General features: G+C 47.3%; 1 protein-coding gene across 5 annotated transcripts in view; it reads left to right on the forward strand.

Annotated features, from left to right (window-relative positions):
* Positions 1-18,765, forward strand: part of CSMD2 (CUB and Sushi multiple domains 2) — a 599,309-nt gene that overhangs the window by 370,745 nt on the left and 209,799 nt on the right. For all 5 annotated transcript variants that reach the window (XM_078452082.2, XM_078452083.2, XM_078452084.2 and 2 more), the window contains 6 exons: positions 1,710-2,036; positions 6,094-6,288; positions 15,851-15,989; positions 17,002-17,189; positions 17,967-18,155; positions 18,363-18,479. In XM_078452082.2, the coding sequence (XP_078308208.2) occupies positions 1,710-2,036; positions 6,094-6,288; positions 15,851-15,989; positions 17,002-17,189; positions 17,967-18,155; positions 18,363-18,479 (1,155 nt within the window). The remainder of the gene's footprint in view (positions 1-1,709; positions 2,037-6,093; positions 6,289-15,850; positions 15,990-17,001; positions 17,190-17,966; positions 18,156-18,362; positions 18,480-18,765) is intronic.

Genomic DNA, 18,765 nt, shown 5'->3' on the forward strand with positions numbered 1-18,765 from the left:
GGTTCCTTTGTTTTGTGTGTTTGTTTTGCAAGCATGACTTCATTATTATTTTTCACCTGAGCTTCATTATAATTAATAAGCCAAATACTATGCTTACCGAAGTTTCTGTATTATGAACACCAAACATCAACATAAATGTTATAAAGAGATTCAGATGTTTGTCCATATTATTTCCTACCCTCTTTATACTTTTACATTAAAAAATTTTTAGTATAAGCCTATCTCATTTTTTGCAGTCAGGAAAATTAAATATTGTTTTCATTTTGAAAAAGTATTACCCCAAAACCTATTACTCGGAAACAATTTTTATTCGGGGGCTCATGTCCAGTCTTTATCCACATGTAAATAAATATGTAATAGCTATAATCAGAAGTATACATATAATTTTATGATCTACTGTTTTACTTAAATTGATGCTTAACGTTCTTCTTTCTACAGGGTCATATTTATCACTTTAATGATTTCGCTCAAACAGCATCACATTAAAGGCTATAATTTACCACCTATTATTAGGCTCGTATATAGGTTGCTCACATTTTTTCTCTGTAATAAAATTATGTCACTATAAACATCTTTGTCCATGTGGCTCTTTTTCTTTTAAATTAATTCCTAGAGATTACTGAGTCAGAATATTTGAATAGTTTTGTGGCTGTTGATAAGAATTCATATACTCCCTTCCGAAAGGATTATATCAACTTTACTCTGCAACTGGCAATAAATACACATGAGTTTCCACAAAGCCTTAACAATATTGGGCTGTATATTTTTTCTTTATTTTTTTACTTGTGAAATGGACTGTGTTTTCATATTAATTCTATTTTTTCTCCTATGAATCCTGTGAGCATATTCTTTGCTCATCTTTGTGATGTTCTTATACAATTACGAAGACTCGAATTTAATATTGATATTTACCCTTTGGCATATCTGTTGCAATTTTTTTCATTGTATTATTTTCCTTTTTAATTTTGGTTTAATGTTCGCTTGTTTGTTTTTCCATTTATAGCATTTCCCTTGCCTCAGCCTTGTTCCAGGGTCTGTTAGTCACTGGCATGAAAAGGGTTGAAAATAAGGATTTTCAGAAGAGTGTGTCCATAGGGTAAAGTAGAGAGGACAGGAAGAGGGCAAGGCATCCAGATGAGGCACCATGACCCCTGCCCCAGGTTTCTTCCAAAGCTCTGGTCTCTGAGAGACAATGTTTACCCAGCACCTCCTTAGCATACGTATGTAACTTCGAGGTTGCCAGAATCCCCAGGGCATACCTATTATTTTCCCACCACAAGTGTTTAAAGAGGAGAAATGGACTTGGCATACCCAGACCCTGGTTACCAGCCAACGGATCACCACCAGCTAGGAGAAGCTGGGCTCTGTGACCCTACTTAAGCTTGAAGGATGGTTTTTCCCCGATACAAGGGACCAGGAGTTTACAGACACTTCCTGGGATGAGCACGCTGTAAGGGGGAGAGGGGCCAAGAGTAGACCAACTCCACCATGTCTGTGGTTTGCCAGAGGGGCCCTTCCCAGCACCATACCAAGGATGGAGCCAACGTGTCTCCCTCCTAGAGCTCAGAGCCCAGCCAGTCTGGCCCAACCCTGTGTCATCATTTCTTTCTGCTGCTCTTTAGGCTAAAGAAATGTTCCCTGTGCCAACCCTCAGTAGCCCAGGCAGAGTGCAGGGATGCTCACTGACCTCCACCGCTCTTCTCTTACAGTTTCTTGCTTCTTCAACTTCACCAGCCCCTCTGGGGTCGTCCTGTCGCCCAACTACCCAGAGGACTACGGCAACCACCTCCACTGTGTCTGGCTCATCCTGGCCCGGCCTGAGAGCCGCATCCACCTGGCTTTCAACGACATCGATGTAGAACCTCAGTTCGACTTCCTGGTCATCAAGGATGGGGCCACGGCTGAGGCCCCAGTCCTGGGCACCTTCTCAGGAAACCAGCTCCCCTCTTCCATCACAAGCAGCGGCCACGTGGCCCGTCTCGAGTTCCAGACTGACCACTCCACAGGGAAGAGGGGTTTCAACATCACTTTCACCAGTGAGTCCCCACTCCGTCCTTCTGCACATCAGCCTCTGGGCCTGGTCCAGGGTGCCCCCATGGAGGAGCATTGACATGGGTGGGCCAGCTCCAAGGGCTTTGCAGGGCTGCAGTGCCCCGGCATGGTGCTCCGGCAAGGCCAGGAAAAGCAGAAAGTGCAGGCTGCTGGCCAGGGTGCTCTTTCCTACCACGTGGCTCTCTTTTGAGCATCTATTTCCTATAGGCGCCATATGTAATGTATAACAAGGCTGGAACCTCATTTTTCCCTCTTCGCCTCCCCCTCCTAGAAGGCCCAATTAGAACCAGGAAGAGCCCAAGGGAGATGAAGCCTGTGTCAGCCGTACATCGTTGCCCATCCCACTCCATTGTGCCCCTCCCTGTCCTTGAACACCTGCTTACTGTTGACTTCAGGGAGCCCCAGTGGGGCTCTTGCACCACACTTTGCCCAGTTCCCACCCCCATAGTCAAATCAGAAACAATGGTCCTAAGCAGTGTTTCTGCTTGGAACTGAGCTTTCTTAGCCTTGTTTTGGGGACATTTCCTCATTGCCCCTCTCAGGCCCACAGTCCAAAAGTTATCACCTCCAGTTTTCATACTGGGCCCCTTCTCTAGAAGCAGCTTGAAGCTAAGGGGTAATTCTTTCCATGTCTCTGCCTCCTGGGGTGATAGTCAGGGTGGGATGGAAATAGCAAGCTGCCAGTGATAGCAACAAGTGCTTATCAGGTCATAATGAGTTTACTGTAGACCCAGTGAACTTAGCTAATGGCAAACAGTCAAGTGGGGCTGAAGCTGGGTCTGCCTGAGCAATTAATCTCTTCCAGAGGCTTCTTGTGAAATGCAAGCCCCCAATTCACACTTCACTCTATGCACACAAACATTCACATAGTCTGGTACTTTTTTTTAAGAGAGAGTGGGGTAGGGGCAGAGGAAGAGAGAGAGAATCTTAAGCAGGCTCCGTGCTCAGCTCACAACCCGTTAAGGGGCTTGAGCTCATCACTGTGAGATCATGAGCTGAGCCAAAATCGAGTCAGACGCTGAACTGACTGAGCCACCCAGGCGCCCCAGTCTGGTACTTTTTGACAGAACTGATCTCCTAGCCCCCACCCCACTCCTTGGCATAGAGGTCTTGCTTCCTTGTCCCGCCTGTCCCTGGGGTCTAGTTGAGCTGAAGACAGCAGGTGCCAAATGGTGGACCATTGGGGACCTCAGATTCTAAGGAACTACCCAAGCTAAAGCCCTTTCCTGATGTTCCCTTCAGCACCTTCTTCAGGGTAGTAAACTTGCTAGAAACAATCAGTCTTCTCAGGGCATGCCTCCTCCAGGGATCTGGAGATCTTCCCACCATCCACAGGCAGGAGGAAGCAGAACCCAGTCTGTCTTCCTCAGTCTTCCCAGTCTAGCACTGCCACTCTAGCTTCTAGCTTATCTACCCTCATCCTTGCTTTACCATGAGATAGTGAGCTCTGGAAAGGTAAGAATCAGTAAATATTTACTAAATGGAGAGATCTATGAGTGAGTAATGCCCTTTTTCTCTCCCTGGTAGGAGTAGAAAGAAGGGTAAGAGGTATGCCAGGGAGCCCACTTTGCAGCATGGTGAGGGCTGGAAACTCCACAGGTTCAGCAGGTGCAGACATCAATGGGGAGCCTGGGACAAACTGGCTACTGAGTCTCCTAGCTAAACCTAGGAAGTGCCCTCTTTCCAAAAAGCAGCACATGCTAAGTCCCCAGGGGTGGGGGGAGAGGCAAAAGGCAGCAGATCTGACCTAAGTGAGGATCGAGCTATTACCTAGCATTCCTCTCCAAGGCTTCTCTACCACTAGAAAAATGACATGCATCTAACACATAAATACTCAACAAATAGGGCAGATCAAAGAGAAAGTACTAACTACGACCCTAAAATCGCCCCACCCAGAAATGATTCTTGCCAGCAAATATCATTGCAGACATCAGATATTTTTCTGTGCATTTATACAGATAGTTGGATGGATAAATAGAAGTAATTGTTTTAAATCCAGGCCCCATTGCTGAATCAGAATCCCTAAGGGGACGAAGCCCCATAATCTACATTTTTACAGGCTTCTGAAGTGATTCTGCTGTAGCTGGTGCAACAATAGTCCATGGACAAGTGTTTGGGGACTCGGACATCAAGCTCCTCGGTCACATGCAGATGATGATCATCTAGGCTGAGCTTTAATCTGCCCAGTGTCAGGGAGCTCACCTCCCAGGTAGCTTCCCCATAGCAAGAGAACCCTGGGAGGTTCCCCTTGTGCTGACTTGAAGCTTGATCCGGTAACAAGGATCAGTGATCCCATTTTCATCCCCAGCGCTCCTCAGAGCTAATCCTTCTGTGGGGCATTTTGAACAATGAAGACGGTAGCTGCTGTCTCCTGAGCACCTGCTGTGTGAGTGCCTCCGTGGCCATCACCACCAGCTGCTCAGCAGAAACTTCAGTAGCTAAGCTCTTTCTACCCCTTCTACATGCCAGGAAACCGAGGCTTGAAAAAGTGCACAGGTAGAACTGAGCAGTATGTAAATCCTTGACTTAGAACCTTTGGGCCCAGATGTTGGAAGTAGCTTCATATCCCTGCACGTGTGCGTCCCTTTGTGCGTGCACATGTCAGCGTGCGCACGTGTGACTGATTGGGTTTTGAAGAGACATGTGTGTCCAGACTTCTGGGCCCCGAGCACCACTCTTCTTCCCACACCATCTTTCTAAATGTCAAAGCAACCTCATGGTCACCGTTGCTAATGAAGGAAGGTGGAGAGACTAAGTCTGGGCTGAGCTGGGCTTAGCAATTCAGTGGGAAGAGTGTTGGGGCATCCGCGAGGCTGCAAGGGATCATCACAGTCGTCTCCACATCGCTTGCTCCCGCAGCTCCCCATCAGTAGGAAGGATCCCTAGCTTTTCAGGTCTCTTGCCTCCAGCAAGATCCCGCAGCCCCCGGGGCCCTTCTGTTTCTGGTTGTGCAAATGTTTCAATCACTAGGGAATTTCAGAGGCTTGCAGATTGAGTTCTTGATTTAAGGGGGCATGTGCCTGTGCCGCCATGGAGCCTGGTCTCGCCTGGAAAGCGCCACGCTCACAACAGCAGGGATGCAGATGGGGTGTGGCTCAGAGACCTGAGTATGAGAACCACGGCACCCCTAATCAAGGCAGGCTGGGAACGAGCTCAGTGGAGACCCAGTGGGGAAGAAGGAAGGGGACTCATACTCAGGGAGTACTTACCATCTTTCAGGTGCAGTCCCGAACATTCTCCACTTTCAAATTCATACCAACTTCCCTATTATTTCTATCCCAGAATGACCCTGCCAGTGTATTACTGTCTCCATTTTATAGGTCAGGAAATGAAGGTTCAGCTAGATTATGTAAGTTGCCCAGACCCATGTAACTAACAAGAAGCAAAGCTCAATCAAACCGGCAAGTGCTCTCTTTCCTCTGCCCCATCCCCGCTGCGGTATCAGTTACCCAGACAGAGTGAGAGGCAGCCTGACAACACACAAGGAAATGAAGGAAATGGCTTCAGACAGGGTTGAGTCCAGGGCACCTACTTTATAATGCTTAGTGTCTCTTAGTGTCACAGGACTTGGAGTCCAGCTCATCTGCAACATAAATGATCTCATACTGTCTGAAGTTAGGGACGCATGGAATGGATGTGACAGGAGGAGACAGCCCTGCTCCTAAGCAACGTTGAACCTCAGTTTCCTCATTTGTAAACTGGGGTGATCGTGTCTACTTCCCAGAATCATATGATGTAAATGAACTGCATCAGAAATACTTAATCCACTGCCTGATCGATATATGTTTCTTAGGACGAAATTGGATTCAGTGCTCAGGAAGGCAGGAGATCAAGTCTAACAACCACCCACTTCATGCCCAGTGTGGCTCATTGGTTCTGGGGTACCTGCCTCTAGAGCGTCTGGCTCTCTCTCCAGCGTGGCAGGTTCTCGTGGAAGTGGTGGAGGTCTAGGGTTGACTATCATAATGGAGCTTGTTTTCTTTGGGGGTCCCTCTGCACACCAGCTCTACCAAATCACGTCCTTGACCCCCGTCCCCACAGCCTTCCGACACAACGAGTGCCCAGATCCTGGCGTTCCGGTAAATGGCAAACGGTTTGGTGACAGCCTCCAGCTGGGAAGCTCCATCTCCTTCCTCTGTGACGAAGGCTTCCTCGGGACTCAGGGCTCGGAGACCATCACCTGCATCCTGAAGGAGGGCAGCGTGGTCTGGAACAGCGCCGTGCTGCGATGTGAAGGTATGTGCCTGCCAGGGCTGGGGACTGTGGCTGTCAGCCAGAGAGGGTCCTTCCTCTTCTTTCAGGACCCAGGCCACCCTCTCACCCTCACACTGGGATGGCAGGGGCTTTACAGAACTACTTCGTGTAGAAATTTGAATTGTAACCAGAGATTAAACTGGAGAAATTCTGGGTTCAGATGTTCAGACATCAAAAACACTTCTTTCAACTGGGAGCTCTCTCAGTACCACAGCTCTTAGGAGCCCTGCTTCCAGCTCCTGCCCAGGGGAGCTCCATGAGCCCAAAGCATTGGCAGTGCCATGGAACTTCGGGTCTTTCTGGCTGCTTGCCTCTCTCTCCTCCACGTGCTCATCTTCCCCGGTTCCCCGGGACATCTCTCAGCCCTGGCCTTTGTGCTCCTGTTAAATGCTGCCTTCGTACCCTTGGGGTCAGCCTTCAGAAGGCTACAGGCAGACCAGCCAGAAGGAACACAGCTGGAAGCAAGCACGGGGTTACTATGGCATCCCCTCAATCCTGCCTCGCCGCACAGAACAGATTTTGACTTAGTTGCAGAGACCAGCCATCCGTTCTACCAAGCTGCAGGCATTTAAAACACAGATTAAGCTTCTCGAGGGCAGGAATCGTATCGGATGTGCATACCAAGCACAGTGCCTGGCACAGAACAGGCCCCTGATAATGATGGATGAAAGGAGAGTATCCATGGGCCCCTTGGAGGCCCCCCTTGATGGGGGCCGTGGAGGTAGGGGCTGTAGTCCTCTCCTTTCGGGAGCAGAAAGCTTCTTCCTGTCATTTCACGTGGTGGACAGAGTTGGAGACCTAACTGACCTCTTTACGTACCCAGTCCCCAGGCCCAAATCTGAGCACCCTGGCCAGCAGGTGGGAAGAACAGGAGAACAAAAGGGGGCCTTAGAGAAAGCACTGCCCCGGAGGTGATGGGTGGGGGAGGGGAGAGGACAGGAGAGACCGCTGACCGCTCAATGCTTGTGGCAGAGGGTCTGGGTTTACAGTGGGCTTTCGAGTCCTTGGGGTGTAGGCTGGAATCCTGGCAAATCACCTTTTCCCTCTTAGCCTCTGCTTCTTCCAGCAAAAACAGAAGGGAGGGGATAATAATAAGATACATAGATAAAGGGTAGTTCCTGGCATAAAGTAAGTACCCCAAACTGTTAGCTGTGCTGTCACTGGTTTGTAAGCTCCGTGAGATTGCCCCTTATTCTCCCTCATTCTGTCCTCTGACTTCTTTGGTTGTCCTCATCTTGGCCCATCTCATCCGAGGCATCTTCCCCGCTGTCTCTCACTCTTCCCCACTGTCTCCCTCCCTTTTCCTAATTCCTTTTGTTTGCCTTGGGCCACTGCTGGACCACTCTATTGGACACTTGGTCTCAACACCATATCATTTTTCTTTACCAGTTCCGTGGCCTTTGGTTCTGTCTCCCCACCTAGATTCTCTTCTGGGCAGAAGCCCAGTCTCCCAGGGTCCCAAAAGCCTGTGGCAACTTGGTCTCAGTGGAGCTGGCCCCCTCTGAAGAGGCAGAAACCAATTCCTTGCCCACCCTCCTGAATCGGGTGCTTCTAGACCCTAGCTCCACCAGTGCAGTGGAATACTCGAGACCACGTATGAATGCATGGGAGAATTGGACTCACTGTTTCATAGGCACAGTCCTAATTTTGAAATTAAAACTATCTCATCCATTCCCTTGGGAGGATGGGGGACCCGGGCGTTCGTGGTCAGCAAGCAGCCAGAAATAGGGGGCAGCCCGTTGGAGAGACTCTGAACTTGGCCCAGGGGAGAGCCTGCTCAGTTTCCTCAGGGTGGTGGGCATTTGCTGCCAAACTAGTTTTCGGGGACCTAGGGAGCGACAAAGCAGAGGGGCACGTGAGGGACCCCAACTCAGGTGGCCAATCCCAGACTTAAACCAGTGGAGCAGTTGGGGTGGAGGAGCCCCTGGGACCTGGCCTCCCCGTGGCTCCTTTCCCTCAACATCCCAGCCTCAGGAGAACCCCGCTTTGTAATCAGCATCTTTTGTCTTTTCCATTTTTTCTAGTTTTGTTTTTGATTAAGTATCCCCACCTTGTGGACAATTAAATGCAGAAGCTAATGGTCTTTTAAAAAATCTTTTAATATATGCTAAGAGCCACTTAGCTTTTGAGAGGCTATAATGGGACAAGGGAGAAAATGGCGTCTTCTCCTAAATTTAGAAAGAAGGATGATCATCTGGTTGCTCTAAAACGCAAGTCGGCAAACTTTCTTAAAGGGCCAGCGAGGAGGTATCTTTGGTTTTGTGGGCCATATGGTCTCTATTCAACTCTGGCATCATTACATAGACACAGCCTTAGACAGTGCTTAAGTGGATGGGCCATATTTGGCCCCCAGGCTGCAGTTTGCTGACCCCTTATCTAGAGAACTGAGGACATAGGGGATCCATATGTTTAAAGCCAGAAATGTACTAAAAAAGCCTTCCAGGCAGTGAAGGCGCCTACACAGGCTTGCCCGGTTATCTGTCCCCCACATTCACCTCTTCCTCGTCTATTTTCCGGAAGAACCAAGTAACCATACCCCATGGGGATAAGTATTTTACAGGTGTCACCTCATCTTAGCCTTGCTTCAGGCAGGAAGTAGGTATAATTGTTGTCCCCACTGGGGTGCAGAGAGGTTAAGTCACTTGCCCGGGGTCCTCCCAGCTTGTAAGTAGTGGAGCCAGAGTTCAAACCCAGACTCTTGGCTCCACTGTTTCTGTATTTGTCTTGAATTATTTCACTACAGAGAATAGAATTTCCACCCTGTTTATGAAAGACTTCAAAGTAGCCACAAATGGGATGAAAAGCAACTTTTCTACTCCTATCCCAGTAGAAAAATAAAACAAAAGGAAACATATTGCCTGTTGCAAAAGGCAGGACACCACATGGAAGCATCAGAAATTGACAGCATAAAACAAAATGACAGCTGTAAGACAAACATATCAGTTATGGCAGTAAAGGTAATTAAACTCCTTATTAAAAGACAAAGAATCTCAAACTGGGCTTAAAAAAATATGCTACTTATAAGAAATACACTGGGGGGAAAAAGGAGATAAATTGATTCTCATTTTTACAGTAATACTTGGTGGTTGTAAAAAACTTAAACAATACGTGAGATAAAGTTCAAAGTGAAAATTCTCATTTCCCAGTCCCACTCCCTAGAGGAAAATGGTTTGACAGTTCGGTGTAAACACGTCCACATTGTTTTTCTCTGTATGTCTGCCAGATGTGTTACTTTTATAATCAGAAAATTAAAAAGTCCTGTAAAAAAGACAGAAGGCCAGTCCTCCCCATTCCCACAAGAGGAATCAAAGTGGTAGCTGTAGCTCATTTAGGCCTCCGAAGAAGAAGTAAGAGGAGTTATTGGGTCTCTAATGTGATCTCACTTAATCTTCTGGTCACTCTTGTGAGAAAGATGCAATCATGCTGTAAGCACGAGAAAGCTGCAAATCAGTGAGGTGAATTGACTTGCCTGAGATCCCCCTGGCCGGTAACATTTGAGCATTTACTGAGTGTTAAATACTAGGCCAAGTGCTTTGCATGCATTGTCCTATCGAATCCTCGTGACAATCCTAGGAGGTAAGTCCTGTTAGTGTCCTCATTTCACAGATGAGAAAAACTGAAGCACAGAGTAGCTAAGTAACTTGCTCAAGATCACACAGCTAAATGAATGGGAGAGTCAAGATTCCAACCCAAGGACTCTTGATTCCAGAACCACCACTCTTAATCACCAAATGAGGTCTGTCTGACCCCAGAGTTCATTCTCCTTTTATTCTGCAACAAAATGGTGGAGTTAGCAGACCACAGGGCAAGGCTTACACTACTTCTTGTCATTCACGCTCGACACCTAGTCACCTAAAACCCCTCTGAGGGCAGTATGAAGGTGGGCATTCCCACGTGGTTAGCAACCACTTAAAATTTCTGGAACCAGACCACCCGGGTTTGAATCCTGTCTCTGCCACTTCTTGGCTGTGTGCTTCTGGACCAGTTACCTACCCTCCCTGTAACTATTTCCTCAACCTTGAAATGAGGCTAATACCAGTACCCTCCTTATGGGTTGCTATGAAGGTAAAACATACAGGAAAAGAAATAGCACATGTAGATCGGTGTCCAGCACCTTGTGAGGCTCCCTGAGGACTAGTTCGTCATACTCTTGTGCTCTGTCACTGTTCCCGATTGCTCCTTGCCTGGCACAGCTTTAACCTCAGAGGTCAGGAGAGGTGGGCCGTCCCTCAGTGGGGACCACCAGCCCCTCACCAGAAGCCCAGTGTATTAGTCATCTCATGTCATTGTAACAAAACACCACAGCCTGGGCAGCTTAAACAACAGAAATTTGTTGTCTCTCCGTTCTGAAGCCGTAAGCCCAAGATCAAGGCGCTGGCAGGTTTAGTTCCCCCTGAAGCCTCTTCTTCCTTGGCTTGCACATGGCCACCCTCTCACTGTGTCCTCATGTGGCCTTTTCTCTGTGTGCACATCCGTGGTGTCTCTTCCTCCTCTTATAAGGACACCAGTCCTCTTGGATCAGGGCCCCACCCTGACGATTTTATTTAGCCTGAATGACTACCTGTTTAAGGCCCCCTATTAATCAATTAATGCAATCAAACTTCCATGATTATTTAACACTTTATTTTTAATTTTTTAATGTTTATTTATTTTTGAGAGAGAGAGACAGAGACAGAGACAGAGCATGAGCAGAGGAGGAGCAGAGACAGAGATGGAGACACAGAATCCAAAGCAGGCTCCAGGCTCCGAGCTGTCAGCACAGAGCCCGATGCGGGGCTCAAACCCACAAATCGTGAGATCGTGTGACCTGAGCCAAAGTTGGACGCTTAACGAACTGAGCCACCCCGGCGGCCCTCTAACACTTTATTTTTAAAATATTTTTAAAAAATCAGAATCCTCCTTAGGTTCATACATTATAGTTAGCATGTGTGTTTTACCTGTCTTAATCTGTGGATGTCTACCCCCACCCCTTGCGATTTTTTTTGTTGAAGAAGCCAGGTCATTTATCCTGAGGTGTCTCCTGCACTCTGAATTTTGACAATTATGTCCCTGGGAGGTTCTTTAACATGGTCCTGTGTCTCTTATATTTCCTTTAGTTGGCAGTAGGACTTACAAACCTAATCAGATTTAGGTTCCATTTTTTGACCGGAATATTTTACGGGCAGGGCTCTGTGCCACCATCAGAGGTGCAAATGTCTGGTTGTCTCTCATTTGAGGATGTTAGGAGCCATCAGTGGCCCTTGTCTGGGGAGTGCAGAATGCCTACATGCTATCATTTCATCTTTTATAAGCTGGAATACTTAAATAAAACTCACCCTCATCAACTATTTGGTTACCCTGAGGTACAGTTCATAAAGGAAAGGCAGGAGAAAAACTTAATTATTTTCCTTTTTTTAGCAGTTTTTATATCAATGAGCTGATTCCCTGACATCTTCTAAAGTTGAACATTTTAAAATATCATTACAGTCCAGTGGATTTGAACATATTTTATGTATTTAAATCCACTGCAATTATTATTCTAACCGATGCTCAAATTGTCCCATCGGCCAGTGGGAGGCTTTTGAAAGTGGCCCAACCTCATCTTGAACATTTTCTGTCCCTGACCTGGAATCAGCCATTTCTCCAAGGAGCCCTGGTCCCTTTTTTAGTGGAAAATGATACTTAAGAGTCTGGGCACCAAGCATAATTATTACTATTGAGTAGGCCCTCGTCTCTAAGGCTTTTCAATGAACAGAGCTAAAGAATCATTTTTTAAACATAAAATGCATAATGGGCTCATTTCATTTCAGATGTAAGAACACTTACTTTTTCACTTTCTTGATGTCATATCAGGACCTGCTCTCATTCCTGCTGAAAATTCCGGCTCCCTACAACACCAGCGTCATTTCTCATTCCCTAACACATACTCAAGAGTCTCGGAATTGAACTACCACCACTGGCAACAGCAATGTGATCACTGCAGATGGTTTAAGTTGTTTTACTTGCAATTCCTCTCATTCCGGGATCCTACTAGGGATGGACAGCGCTCTAAAATCTCTTTCGCTAGTTTCTCCCTATGTGATGGTGCTAGCAAGTGACCCCGTACCGTATTCATTTCGTTTACTCTGTTGTTGAGTTTTGAGAAACCACTTATCAACTTTAAGTCTTTCTTTTTAGTGGTGAAAAAACAGTTACACAGTTCCAAAGTTAAACCCCTAAAAGAAGGTATGTTCTGAGAAAATCTAGCTTTTACCCCTTTCTTCTCTACCCCCTTTCCTCCTCCTCTCCATAGATAATCATGAGTTTTTGGCTTACTCTTTCATCGATTGTTAACATGAGTGAGTGTGTGTGTGTGTGTGTGTGTCCCTCCCCTCTCTTAGCTAAATGGAATCATACAATTACTTTTTAACCTCTTTACCTTGCTTTTTATTCACTTGCTAATATATTCTGGGGACCACTCCCTGGCATTATATAGAATATTCCTCATGCTTGCTCACAGCTGCATCGTACATCTTGTTGATACCCCAGTTCATTCAGTCTGCTCCCCGTTGCTGAACATTTGGGCCCTTTCCACTCCTTTGCTATCACAGATAGTGCTGCCTTGTATAGCCCTTGTATGTATACACGTCATAGTTTTGCAAGTGTATCTTTGGGATAGAGTTCTAGGAGAACTGCTGGGTCAGAGAGCGAACACATAAGAGTTTTGCTAGACATTCCCAAATTTCACTTCCCGGGGGTTGTGCTATTTTGCATTTCCACCAGCAAGGTGCTAGAGTACCAGGTTTCCCTTAGCCTCACATGTCATTAAATTTGGGTTTTGCCTATCTTATGGATGAGAAGTCATTTCTCATTGTAGTTTTAGTATCTATTTTGTTAGAGTGAGACTGAGCGTCTTTTCAAATGTTAAAGACACATTGCATTCAGGAGCCCTCCCCCGCCTCCTCTGTGCCTGGCACCTGTCACCCTGGCATGTGAAAATGAACCAGCGGGTGTGAAGGACTGAATGCATAGAGAGGTCATCTGAGCATCACATGGGCAGAAGAAGAGGTGAACCAGCCAAAGCATTGAAACAACACAGCGGAAAAACACAAAGTGGTGACTAGCAAAGGCAGGATTTGGGTTTCCCTGTTTCAGATAGGGTTTTGTTGAGATTTGTGCCCCGAAGTGGCTGTGTGAGCTACAGCTTTCTGGAGAGTGAGGATATTACAATCCACAACCCAAGAGGCAGGGCCCTTGCTGAATTGAAGCCAAGAGAGAGTCCCAGCTTCTGCTGAGGCTAATACCTGCATGGAGACCCCAGGGATGGAACAGTAGGCCCACTCCCCTCCACCTCCAAGGTCTCGTGTGTCCATCAGAGAAACAGGGGAACACATTCGCAGGTTCAGGGAGGTGCAAGGATGGATCCGGAAAACTGGGATTCCCCAAGAAGTGACAATCCTCATGTTGCACTTTACTCTCTTGGTATTTGGTATAAATGCTATATTCCTACTTAAGTTTCTCCAAGCCTCAACTTAACTGAAAATGGGGTGATAATCCCCACCTATAAAATGAGGATAACAGTAGTATCTGTCTTTTAGTGTTTCAGTTGTCACAAGAATAATCCACGTTAAGCCCTGACACACAATAAACTCTCAATCCCCGTGAGCTCATTCCTGCCACTTACAGCTGTCTACCATTATGTGCCGCAGGGGGATTTAGAGACAGAGATCTTGAAGTGAAATCCCAGCTCTGACTCCATTAGTTCTTGATCTCATCTTTTAGCCTGCTTAGCCTTAGTTTTCTCCTCTGTAAAATAGGCATAATAACTGTGTAAATGCCGTGTGGCTTTCAATGAGATAATACACATGAAGTAGCATCGTAAGTCATTGGCATGGGTTTCTACTTCTAGTGCGATTATTATCGTTATTATATCTCACGTTAATTAAACTTCCTAATGTAACATTCTATGAAGAATTCTTGACAATTATTTTTAGATGTTTCCAAGAAGTTTATAGAATTGAGAGAAGGAAAGGTGTATATTTGACCATGTTTTATGAGACTGATTACCTAGAGATAAACATATACAATATTGCAGAGATACAAGTGTGGATAGCTTTTTATTTCCTTCCTGGTCCTGTTCAGGGCATTTTTGGCATCTGATAGCTTCATAGCAAGGGATTCCAAAGGAAGCAGAGGTTCTTTTAAAACCGGGAGCCTGCTTAGCTTAGGATCTCTGGATTTATGCTGTCTTCCTAGGTCTGAATCCAGGCTCTAGTTCTTGCTAACACAGGGCTGGTTGCTTAACATCCATAACTCTCTCTTAGCTGTAAAATGCAGAGGATAATAGCGCCACCCTTACAGGGTTTGTGTTTTATGAGGAATGAACGTGACTGTCCATGTGAGCTCGTGAGTGGCAGTGGTGGCGACAGTGGCCACAGCGTGGGTGTTAGTTGTAGTCCTGGGGAGGCATGTGTATTAGTCTGGGTGGGCTAGGTTAGACTGCACTGACATACAACCTCTAAATCTCAGTGGCTTGAAAACAGGAGTTTCTATCTCACACAGACTACCTGAGCTGCATGTTTGACACTGGTCATCAGTGGCTCTACCCCTCAGAGTCGCTTAAAGGCCCAGCTTGGAGGGACTTCGATCTTGACACGCTGTCACAGTCACTGAGGCAGGAAACTGCAAACCGTGCACCGGTTCCTAAAGGTTCCCCGTGGGCATGACACGTGCTGCTTCTGTCCTCACTTTACTGGGCAAAGCAGTCGCGTGGCCTAGCATAGCTTGAAAAGGGGTGGGTGACGAAAGCTGACCACGTGCCTGAAGTAGGAAGACTGGAGTAGCTCTAAGGAGCACCACAAGGACCAAGAGTCTGGAGGCAGGAGAGGCAGTGGTGAGGCGGATGGGGACGGGACGCTGAGGGATGGGCAGAGAGAGACCAAAGGACTGAGATAACAGGCGTGGCAGGATCAGAGGCGTGTCTGGACCACGCAGTGTCTTGTGGAGCCACCTGCCATGAACCTTCCATCCATTCATTTATTCATTCAAGCAGCAATCACTGATAACTGTGTGCCAAGCTCTAGGCTAAATGCTGGGGATCCCAACTTGTATTAGACCACTAATAAGGTCCGTGCCCTCATGGAGCTTATAGTAGAACAGGTTGTGCTGGTGCTCCAAGCCTAGCGTCGGGGTCTGCCCATTGCCCACTGCCAGACCACGCCAGGCATGAGGAGATTGCCTGGTCTCTGCCTTTGCCACAAGCCTGCTGATTGAGCGAGGAACAAAGTGAAAAACCAGTGTGACCCAAATATCAGCTGTACTTCAGCCCCTCCAGAATGGCAGAGGACTTTGTTTAAAGGATTATTTTTATTTCTCCCCTCCGGCCTTTAATAAAAGTCCAAATGATGTAAGTGGGCCGTATCTATAAAGATCCCAATAGACAGAACTCACAGCTTATATAGTTTACGTAAGTCTCCATAAAAACAAAAACAATACTTGTTGGCAGATATGTTTTATAGAGAGAGTTTTTATCTGTTTGTTCACTTGTCCCCTCAAGAAAACTCCTTCTCTCCCTTCTGTCCCCCAGCTCCCTGCGGTGGTCATCTGACTTCACCCAGTGGCACCATCCTATCTCCAGGCTGGCCTGGCTTCTACAAGGATGCTCTGAGCTGTGCCTGGGTGATCGAAGCCCAGCCAGGCTACCCCATCAAAATCACCTTTGACAGGTACCTGCACCCACAACCTTGGAGGCAGCAGCAAAGGGGTTTTCTAAGGAGTGGTGTGGGAGGGCACCTGGGGTTGAGGGACAAGGACCAGCACCGATGCTGAAATGTCAGCCAAGCCAGAGAACACTGGAGCAAATTGCCCTGGGGAGTGGGGACAGACCACACTGGCTTTGCTCTTGGCCTTGGTCCCACCTCAGTAGTGGGGTTTGTGCTGTTTATGACCAGAGGGGTGAGCAGAAGGTGCGGGTATCACTTGGGATGTCAGAGCCTCTCTGGCTCCCTTACCCCCAAGGAGGGAGAATGGGAGATAGACCCACCAGTCATTGAAGCAGTCATTGGCATCTGAAGAGCAGAACTCTGAAATTTGCAATATGGGAGGGCAGCCTTCCTGACCTCTGACCCAAATCCTGCTCAGATGCCCCCACTTCCCCCTCCCACCCCAGGTGCTTCCGTTGGGTAGAGAAAGTAGTCACCCAGGTTTGAAGACAAACTTCTTCTGTACAGAGCATCCCCAGCCTAGAACGGCAGTGCTCAGACTTTTCCGTGAGAGCCCGATAGTAAATATTTTAGGTTTTGTAGGCCACTTGTGGTTATCTGTTGCATATTTTTTACTTTTTAAAAACATACCTCTATATAAATGTTAAAAACCATTCTTAGCTCTTAGGCCGTCCAAAAATAGGCTAGAGAACAGATTTGGCCCTGGGCTATAGTTTACTGAATTCTGGCCTAGATCCTTCTGACCCCCATGAGTCTAGTCATTGCACCTCTAGGTCTTAAGATAAGTAGTCTTGGTCCAGGCCACAAGGAGGACTAAGAGAGCTGCCTAGCTGTGGGAGGAGGGGGAGGGGCTAAATGCAGTAGAGAAGGCCCTTCTGTATCACTATTGTATTTAAATGTCCCAGCCAGCCAAAATCTGATTGTCCTGAAGCCCTGGGTCAGGCAGGGCCTTTTGTCATTTGCAAATTAATAAACCTCGAGTTTCTCAAGAAGTCTACATTTCCATCTTTGGCAGATTTAAAACCGAGGTCAACTATGATACTCTGGAAGTTCGAGATGGACGGACATACTCAGCGCCCTTGATCGGGGTTTACCATGGGACCCAGGTTCCCCAGTTCCTCATCAGCACCAGCAACTACCTCTACCTCCTCTTCTCTACCGACAAGAGTCACTCAGACATCGGCTTCCAGCTCCGCTATGAAAGTGAGTCTTGGCAGGGAAGCAGATGACAAGGTGCTCTCCAGTGGGTGAAAGGACCCAGGACTGTTCCAGCAGCGGGCCTCCAGCTTAGCCCCATCCCCGTGGCTTTCTGTTAGGCTGTGCTCCTAGGGGAGGGGGCACTCCCTTGCTCTCAGCCTCTGTCAGAGCCCATGGGAGCTTAGAGGGGAGCCTTTGGAAACAATGAAAGCTGATGATCTACACACCACAAGGCTTCCTCTGCGAGCAGGTGGTTGGGTGCCACTGTGCCGGGCTCTCTGGGGACAGAGTCTTTGAGGATCGTGAGGTTAAAAGGTGATGGCATCTCCTGCTCACCCTCACCCTCCCTCATCACCTTCTGCATCCATCTCTGGTGCCTCAGTTGAAGAAGATGGCTGTCCCTTCCATTCTTTGTAGACCAACATAGAAAGTCACAATTGAGAGCGCCATGAGGAAAGCCTCATTTTCTTACTCATGTTTGTATCCCTAAGACTTAGTGTGGTGTCTAAACTGTAGTGGACACTCAACTTATGTTAATTAAATGAATGAATGAATGAATGAATGAATGAATGAACAAATAATAGAACCAACTTGTTTTCTCTGACAGACAGGTCTTTAAATACCCTCTCAGCAGATATTGACAGCCACGTTTGATGCATGGGTAAATAGCAGCTTCAACTTTCTGTAAATCAGGGCTCTCTCCTCCTTCCCTTTGTGAGCCAGCTGGGGTCTCTCTATGGTGATGGTGAGCTGTCTGTTCCAGCTGTGGGCTCTCTTTTCCAGCTATAACACTGCAGTCAGACCATTGTCTGGATCCAGGGATCCCTGTAAATGGGCAGCGCCATGGAAATGACTTCTATGTGGGTGCTCTGGTAACCTTCAGCTGTGACTCAGGCTACACATTAAGTGATGGGGAGCCCCTGGAATGTGAGCCTAACTTCCAGTGGAGCCGGGCCCTGCCCAGCTGTGAAGGTGAGATACACTGTATGGGGGTGCTTAGGTAGTGGATTCCTTTCCTGCCATGAAAAAAAGGAGCTGGCAGGGGCACTGACTCTCCCACTCCATCAGTGAGGGCTGGGGGTGGAGAGGAGATGGCTCCCAAGTTCCCAGGAATATTGGTTGGGGTGGGGGTGCTCCCCAAGCCACTCCAGTCTTTGACCACGTTCTTCACTCTCGTAGCACTCTGTGGTGGCTTCATTCAAGGCTCCAGTGGGACCATCTTGTCACCAGGGTTTCCCGACTTCTACCCCAACAACTTGAACTGCACCTGGATTATCGAAACATCACATGGCAAGGGTGAGTGGTTAGGCCTATAGCAAGTATTGGGATGTGACCTGGTCAGGGCTCCATGTTCCCCAGGTCGACGTGACCTCCATGGGGATCTCCCTATGTAGTGACCACAGGACTTGTCTGAATTTTTCTCATCAGCAAGGAAACTCCCAGAAGCTTCATATCTCTTTGAATCAACAGAATTCATTCAATAAATATTTTTAAGAATCTGAAATCCCCATGCCAGAAGAGATCATAGAGATCACCCTACCTAATGCAGGAATCTTCTTGAGTTGCTTTCTACAAGATGGCA

This window comes from Panthera onca, chromosome C1, assembly GCF_046562875.1.
Source record: "Panthera onca isolate mPanOnc1 chromosome C1, mPanOnc1 haplotype 2, whole genome shotgun sequence".
Lineage (NCBI taxonomy): Eukaryota > Metazoa > Chordata > Mammalia > Carnivora > Felidae > Panthera > Panthera onca.